The 8,769-nt window shown below is 38.7% G+C and overlaps 1 protein-coding gene across 1 annotated transcript in view; it reads left to right on the top strand.

The window, feature by feature from the left end:
• Window positions 1-2,655: 2,655 nt before the first annotated feature.
• Window positions 2,656-8,769, top strand: part of LOC149820930 (S-adenosyl-L-methionine-dependent methyltransferases superfamily protein) — a 52,198-nt gene continuing 46,084 nt past the window's right edge. Inside the window, exons 1-7 of the mRNA XM_089983814.1 lie at window positions 2,656-2,946; window positions 4,287-4,400; window positions 4,483-4,551; window positions 4,695-4,714; window positions 4,796-4,848; window positions 4,951-4,981; window positions 5,107-5,185. Coding sequence (XP_089839940.1) covers window positions 2,775-2,946; window positions 4,287-4,400; window positions 4,483-4,551; window positions 4,695-4,714; window positions 4,796-4,848; window positions 4,951-4,981; window positions 5,107-5,185 — 538 coding nt within the window. The 5' untranslated portion in view covers window positions 2,656-2,774. The remainder of the gene's footprint in view (window positions 2,947-4,286; window positions 4,401-4,482; window positions 4,552-4,694; window positions 4,715-4,795; window positions 4,849-4,950; window positions 4,982-5,106; window positions 5,186-8,769) is intronic.

The raw sequence follows: 8,769 nt of genomic DNA, 5'->3' as shown, positions 1-8,769 counted from the left end.
TTTTAACTAATATATTTTCCCATTTCTCTATCCTTCTAACTGGAGCATCATTAGGCCTTCACCAAATATGTCCAAACCACCGTAAACGATTCTCTCTCATCTTATTTTCAATGGGTGCAACACCTACCTTCTTACGTATCTCCTCGTTCTGAATCTTATCTTTTATGGTATTTTCACACATCCATCTAAGCATACGCATCTAAGCTACACTCGTTTTTTGAATATGATGTCTCTTGGCAGCCCAACATTCCGTACCATATAGTAAAGCGGGCCTAATAGTCATCCTATAAAACTTTTCCTTCAACCGCAATGGCATTCTACGATCGCACAACACTCCAGTTGCACTTTTCCATTTCATCCACCCAACCTTTATCCTATGATTTACATCTCCATGAATTTCTCCATACTTTTGAATGATAGATCCCAAATATTTGAAACAATCATCCACTGGTATTTCTTGCTCACCAAGCTTCACTACACTCCCATTACTACTTCGTTGCTTACTAAACCGACATTCCTTATATTTTGTCTTACTCTTACTCAACTTAAAACCTCTTGCTTCCAATGTCTGTCTCCATAATTCTAACTTAGCATTAACCTCATCTCAGACTCATCAATCAAAACAATATAATCAGCAAACAACATACACCATGACACATTTTCTTGAATTGATCTCGTAAGCACATCCATCACTATAGCAAGTAGGAAAGGGCTTAAAGCAGATCCTTGATATAACCCAACCGTTATAGGAAAATTGGTTGTCACCCCTCCACACGTGCGAACATTGGTTACTACTCCTTCATACATATCCTTAATTATACTAATGTACTTGAGAGAAACACCTTTCTTCATCATTATCCACCAGAGAACGTACCTAGGTACTCTATCGTATGCCTTCTCTAAATCAATAAAAACCATATGCAAATCTTTGTTCCTCTCTCTATTTCTCTCAATAAGTTGTCTAAGAAGATGTATAGCTTCCATAGTTGATCTTCCAGGAATAAAACCAAATTGATTCTCCGATATCATGACAACCTTCCTCAACCTAGACTCAATCACCCTTTCCCAAAGTTTCATAGTATGACTCATGAGTTTTATACCATGATAGTTTGTGCAATCTTGTATATCACCCTTATTCTTATATAGAGGCACAAAAATACTCTTCTTCCACTCATTAGGCATCTTATTTGTCCGCCAAATCTTGTTAAAAAGATTTGTCAACCATTCTAAACCTTTCTCTCCCAAGCATTTACAAGCCTCGATAGGTATACCATCTGGGCCAACTACGCTTATTGATTTCATTTTCTTCAAAGCCTCTGCAATTTCTTTCTTTTGAATCTTGCGCATTAAGTCACGATTCATCTCATGAAAAGGAATGGACAAGTCTCCAAGATCCTGAGCATGACTTTCATTAAATAGCTTATCAAAATAATCTTTCCATCTCTCCTTAATCTCCACATCTTTGACTAAAACCCTTTTTGTTTCATCTTTGATACATCTAACCATACCCAGATCCTTTGATTTCCTATCTCTCATCTTTGCAAGCCTATAAATATCCTTCTCGCCCTCTTTGGTATCCAACTTGTCATAAACCTCCTTATATACCCTATCCCTTGCGTTTCGAACTACTTTTTTAGCTTCCTTCTTTGTTATCATATACTTCTTCAAATTCTCATTATCACGACTCTTAGATTTCTATAACACTCTCTTTTAACCTTAATAGCTAATTTGACATCCTCATATATATATATATACTATTATATAAATACAAAATAAATTTAAATTCAAAATAAACTGAATATAATTTAAATATAAATTATATACTAAAAATATAATTATAAATTATAAATTATAAATTAAATACAAACTTGTATGGATGGTGGGTAAAATGGTATATTCGGGTGTCGACGCGTGTGAAAGATATGCATATCAACATGGGTAGAAAGAAAAAAATAGATTGTACGAGTACCATAGGATCCATTCTACCATTCACATGCAAAGACCTTATTTTTATGGTTCACCACCACCGTGGTTATCCATGTGGTCAACTGGGTCCTATGTCAAGGTCCAAGTTATAATCCTGCTGTAGCATGGGAGTTGCCGTTGCTTTATCACGGTCGAGGCACGTAGGGCTGGGTGGTCGCGTTGTTAATCCTGAGTTTTACCTTGCAGGGAGGCGGACCGACTAAGTGACCCTGTTCATGAGGATTCCTTTGTCCTAAAAAAAAACTATTTTTTATTGTTCCAGTATTACCATACAAAATAGAACCGAATCTACACTCACCTCTTCAATGATTACAAATGATCCAAAACCCAGACCCACATCCTTGGGAATTGTCACCCGAACCGTGCCACGAGGCCCCTCACCAAAACTAATTCTGACTGCCATTTTTGACACCATAAACTCGACAAAGTAACTAACCCAAAGAACAAGTTCTCCATCACTAATTGCAATTTTTAAAAGAAAAAAAGGTCCTTGTAATCTCCCATGTTGTAAGAGGGCCCCTGTGCCAAGCTGAAGGCCCAGGTTCGAATCCTTCTGCCACATGGGGATTAAGAGTTATCTGGTAGGGGACTGCCTAACCCCAGCTTTCCTTAAAAAAAAAAAAGGTGAATAAAAAACTTATTTTTGAACTTCACCAACAGATCAACAGAGAAATCGTGCCTTGTTCCACCTGAAATTTTCTGGTAGAGTCCGTTCTTCCTTCGGTTCGTGCAATCGACTCTGCGAGGCCTTTGAGAGAGAGAGAGAGAGAGAGAGAAAGAGAGAGAGGATGACGTTTGGTGGGACGCAGGCGTACGGAGAGCCGTCGTATTGGGACAATCGGTACTCGCAGGATCCGGGGCCCTTCGATTGGTACCAGAAGTACGGCGCCCTCGCCCCCTTGTTCAACCTCTACCTCCGCCCCTCACACCGCATCCTCATCGTCGGCTGCGGCAATGCTGGTTCGTCCTTCCTTTCATCGCTCCCCACCTCCCCTTCTGATGGTTGATTGATTCGGTTCTTCCACTGAGGAAGATCGATCTCTTCTTTAGCTCGACCTTTGTTGTTTGATTTGTGAACTTGATTGCCAAATTCAGTGCTTCTCGGCGAAGTGATAGAGTGCGGATTTCTGTTGCTTTTTATATGGTCGGATGCTTTGTGATTTCTATTCTATGTGCTCTCTGTGAGGGGGATTTGTCCTTTTTTCCGTTTTTAGGTGGCCTTAAATTTTATTTTTTATTTTTTACCATAATTAGGGCCCGTTTGGGTGCGTACCCACTTATCCAGAAAGCCTAGAGAAGTTGGGAAATTGCACTGCGGACTTGTTGTGCAAATTTCCAGTCGGATTCGTTTCATTCCTTTGCTAATCAGCCTTCAAGCCTTGTTCCTTCTTCCCCTTTTATCTATCTAAGCCTCTTCCTTCATCTCTTCTGGATCAGATGACTTCTGAGGAAGCCTACCTTGCCCACCCCAATGCTCTCCGCCCTCCTTGAACCTCCTAAAAAGGTTGGATTTTGTTTTACAGCGTGCGGAGTGCTCACTTCATTTCGTGTTTGTTGCATGCCCATCGAATTTATCTTGCAAATGGATTCAGTGTGAAAGTCAATCGACTGAGGGGCTGCAGAATTTTCTCGAGAAAAAATAAAAAGCGGCATACAGTTTTCAGTAAAACGGGTGTAACCCTTCTCCTCCTCCTTTTTCTTTGTTGCAAATTGCATAGACATTTTGTGTTTGTAATTATTTGTAAACGCAATGCCTTCTGCCGGGTCCTTGTCTCATGGTAACCTGCAAAGCAATTGTGCTTTGTTACGTATCCTTTGAATTCTGGATCCGCTTCGCTCCATGACCCGTTTCGATATAATTTGGGAGAAAAAATGGAGGTTCGTGGTAGTAGTAGTTTAGGGATCAGGCCGTTAGGTATTGACCTTTCCTAATTTTGCAAATTTTCCTTAATTAGCAAGTAGGAATTTCCTTGTGTAGTTGGGAATCGTGTTCTACTTGGAGAGGGTTATAAGAGTTTTGGGTATATGGGTTTTTCTCAAGGGTTTTAAGAGAGCGCGGTGTGATGCCTCTGTATCTCTACTTTGTTCATCATAGTGAAACTTTGCTTCCCTTTTCCCATGGACATAGGTCATAGACCGAACCACATATAGTTGCTATCCTTCTTATTGCTGTGGTTTATTTCGATCTCGCTCGTGATTGCTTAATATGTTCCACACCAACTTTAACTGGTATTTATCTTGGTGAATCTGGTATGCGATGATTCCTTTCTATGCTCAATTTGTGGTCTAAAAAATTGCAGCACTTGGAGAGGGAATGGTTGATGACAATTACGAGGACATTGTCAATATTGATATATCATCGGTAGTGATTGATGCCATGCAAAAGAAATACAACAACCGTCCACGGATTAAATGTATCCTTTCTGTCGTTTTGGCATAATTATGTGGTTCTCTTTTTTCAAATGTTTGGAGCTAGTGGCCTGAACAAAAATATAGATATTCAGATGGATGTACGGGATATGCATAGCTTTGAGTCAGGTTCATTCGATGCTGTGATTGACAAAGGTAGCATCCATTGGTATCTACTTTATAGTTATTTTCTCAGATTTACACCACTTGGTTGTACATTTTTGTTCTTGTTTTGTTTGGTGTGATTCTTGGGATGGTAATTCTGATTTTGCTTGTTCACTGCGTGCTGGCTTCTTCAGGGACTCTTGATTCTCTTATGGTAAGTGCATATAACCTGTGCACTATTGTTGAATGCCAGTACAGAAAATGACAAATGATAACACAACCTTGTTCTATATAGTGTGGACATAATTCACAATTGAATGCTGCGAAGATGCTTGAGGAGACATGGAGGTACTTAAGAATCAGTATTTTTAGGGAAAATTTAGTTTTTGGCGAATTTATCTTCCTTTATTTATTTATCATGCATTGAAACAGTTAGTGATTGAATATCAGGGTCCTGAAGGACAAAGGAGCTTACATTCTGGTAGGTTTCACTTTTCTTGTTGATCATCAGTAACTAATCTTTTTAGCATAAACTAGGGTTAGAACTTCATTGATCTTATTAGACTACTGGGTGAATGAATTATTCATGTTTTGTGCAAAATGCAGATCACCTATGGAGCTCCATTGTATAGGCTATCCCTTCTGAGAGACCCATGCTATTGGTCAATAAAGCTTCATGTAATAGGTTAGGGAGTAATCACCATGGCTTGTTCTTCATGATATTGTAATGGTTTTATATCTTTTCTCAAAGTTCTCTTTCGGTTCTGATGATTTTGTTTGGTAATGATTATGGCAGTCAAAATATATTGCTTGCTGCTAGTTTGTTCAGTTAGATAGATATATAGATAGAAAGAGAATCATGTTCTCTCATACTTGAACGTTACACTTGTTTGAGTAATTTGGAAAAGATTTCTCAATCTGCATTGCACAATATTGATGTAAAAAAAACTAGTGTAGATGGATAATTTCTTGTAACTTCCAGGTGCTAGAAGAGGACCAAAGGATGTCTCATTGGCTGTTATTATTTCTGCTCTAGTAAATGTCAAATATAAGCCTGTAGGCCAGCCTTAAGGCTTCCTATCCCACTGAAACACAAAATTTTTTAAAATAAAAAGCATGAGTTGAGTGTGAAATCTTATTTACAAAGCTGAATTAGAAAGGATGAATGTTCATTCTTTGTAAATGCAAAGACTCATATTTTCATGGTAGTTTGGCAAGAATCTCGAGTTTATATAAAACACTGCAGTCATCAACGAATTTCTAAATATTTTAAAATGTAATATCACGTATTTTCACACTTAGTTAAATTTGAGATTTTAAAAAATTTGGCAAAGTCTGGGAGAAAAATCGTTTGAGCCTCGATTTTAGACCGATGTTTTTGAGTCTGGGTTGGGCCCAGGTCTCATCGACAAGGTCGAGGCGAGCCAATTGAAGCGACAGAAAGAGTTTTATTTTTGACCTTTAAATTCAAGTGAAATTCAGGTTATTTTTATGCAAAATTCGGAACTTGATATTCATGTAATGTGTTGTTGGATGCGTCTCAGAATTCTGAGCGCAACAATATTTTATTTCCTTGGATTCGGGCTACGGTTGGCCCAAAAATCGTATTTTTCAAAAAATTGAGCAGTTTGTCAAACTGGATCCAATAGTTTTGATCCAAATTAATATGGATCTGGACTCTAACCAAGACTCATATTAATTTGGATTTGGTCCAGTCCAAAATCTATTTGGGTTTTTGGAGTTAGATTTGGATCTTGGATCCGGAGCCAGATTCAAATCTAAGCCCAATGTTTTTCTAGCTTTAAAATCAATAAAAAACTGTAATTTGGAGTTTAATAAGGTTAAGAAGCCTTCTGGGTTAATTTGGCTATTTTTGAAAGCTTTTAGATAATTTGTAATAAATTAATATTAATTAATTAAATTTTATTAATTAATTAATTAAATTTTATTAATTAATTAATTAAATTTTATTAATTAATTAATTAAATTTTATTAATTTTGAAAATTTGGTTTAAGGCTGAGTAGGACTTCTTAAAAGAGTCCTCCTACTTACCTAAGAAGGTTTGAGAAGTATTGAGAAAGACTTTTAAAAGAATTGGAAACTTGAGAGAGAGTTTCACATATTGGAAACTCTCCTTCTCCAGCCCATTTAGAGAGGGCTGGAGAAGGGGGTGGGGTGTCACCTCCCTCTCACTCTATTTAAGAAAAAAAAGGAAAGGAAAAGAAAGAAAAGAGGAAGAGAGGAAAAGAGAGGAAGAAGGAGGAGAAAGAAGAAGGAGGACCTTCTTCTCCAGCCATCCGAAAATCTCCAGCTACTTATTCTTTTTCAATTTTTGCAAAGGTACGGGTTCTCTCTCTTGAAATCAAGTGAGAAATGGAATGTAGATTTAATTCCATGTAGCACCTCCATGGAGATCTATGGAAAAAGGAATAAAATCAGGTATATATTTCTCTTTTGTGCTAAACAAAATACATTTCATGGTAAAAAAACAGTTATTATATGCTTGCACCATGATATTCACGTCCTCCTATGGAGGATCCTTGCCATGGATAGTAGGGATGCATGTAAACTCGAGTTAAATTAGGGGTGGCAATCGTGTCGGGTTGGCGGGTCAGCATACCTCAACCCGAACCCGACCCGTTTATTAAACGGGTCGGCTATGGCAAACACGAACCCGGCCCGTTTAATTAACGGGTAACCCGACACGACCCACCAACCCATTTAATAAATGGGTTGGGTCGGGTAAACGGGTTCTTAGGTTCACGGGTCAGGTTGGCGGGTCAACGCGTTGACGGGTCGGGTTGACGGGTTGGCAGACGGGTTGGCGGGTTGACCCACCCGCCTAACCCGTTTATTAAACGGGTCAGCCGGGTTGGCATACCCCTAACACGAACCCGACCCGTTTAATAAACGGGTTAGGTGGGTCGACCCGTTTATTAAACGGGTTTGTTTTTTCCAAACCCGAACCTGCCTAAGAGGCGGGTTGGCGGGTCGTGTCAGGTTTTGCCACCCCTAAGTTAAATGACCTTGTATGCATGTAGATAGAGAATTTTTTTTGTGCACACTGTTGTTTTGAAACACACATTCTGTTCTGGCCTATGTTCTAAGCACACGTAGATGCATAAGAGCCTTGTGTATGCATAAATATGATTTACCGTAAGTGTATGTACCGGTATAAATCTGATCCTGTACAACACACCTAGAACAGACCATGTACGAGATACATGGGTCTGTTTGGAACATATATATATATGTGCTTATAAATATATCATAATCCATTAGTATGAATTGGACCCATTCATTACCAGTTTTGGTGTTGTCTCACAGTTCGGTGAGTGGAAAGAATATACACATATTTACACCTTGTTGTCATGAGAAGTTTATCAATGAAAAATTCAGAGTTAGTATGTTTAATCAGGCATCGCCTACCGATTCTTCATGTGATTGCGAAACCTATTTCTGTAAGATGTATGTAGATGGACTGGTGTGAATTCTGTTTAAGTAAATATACGTGACTGATCCTATTACATGTAGAAAATCAGGTAAACCTTTCAAAAAAAAATGCTATACTAACCAGATTTCGCGTGTTGGTAGGAGCTGTCAGTGCACTGCTCCTTGTGGTGGGACATTGCAGGTTCAGAACCCAGTGGTACCACTGAATAATAACTGGTGGGGGTCTGGGCAACACCCAGCTTGCTTTTCAGAAAAAAAGGGGGGCTCTATAAAGAGTGTCAAGCTGGGGCTGCGTGCTAACTGTCAGGCCAGACCATGCCCTGACAGTCCCGTAAGAGAGCCGGCTGGGACTGGGCCAATGGCTCCAGCAGAGTGGGGCTCGGCTGGGGCTGTACTCAGTTCCTTAAAAAAAGAATATATATATATATATATATATATATATTCAGGGATTTGAAAACTATTTGCACCCCCGCACCCGGGTTTTTTGGAAGTGCCGAATCCCCGCACCCGCACCCGCACCCGCACCCATGTGACATAGGTTAAAACTCTCTTGTGTCATTTTTTGAAAATATGTATTTTTGTATTACAATTGATAGCATTAAGATGTTCTTAATGTTTGAGAATGGTTCTAGATTTTTTATCTCTAGATTGTCGTGAATACATTTTGATAACTGTTTTGTAATGCTTTTTAAGCATTTTTTTACATAAATAAAATTGTTTATTCATATGTGTTGTTCCTCTTTTACCCTTTTTATGGGTTTTGCTTAAAGTGTCTTTTAGACACCTCCTTTTGAGTATTCGAAGAACATTTGTGG

The sequence above is a fragment of the Nuphar pumila genome, chromosome 12 (genome assembly GCF_984573655.1).
Source record: "Nuphar pumila chromosome 12, dmNupPumi1.hap1.1, whole genome shotgun sequence".
Classification (NCBI taxonomy): domain Eukaryota; kingdom Viridiplantae; phylum Streptophyta; class Magnoliopsida; order Nymphaeales; family Nymphaeaceae; genus Nuphar; species Nuphar pumila.
Note: the sequence above shows the minus strand (reverse complement) of the source record. Positions and strands in the feature narration are given on the sequence as shown.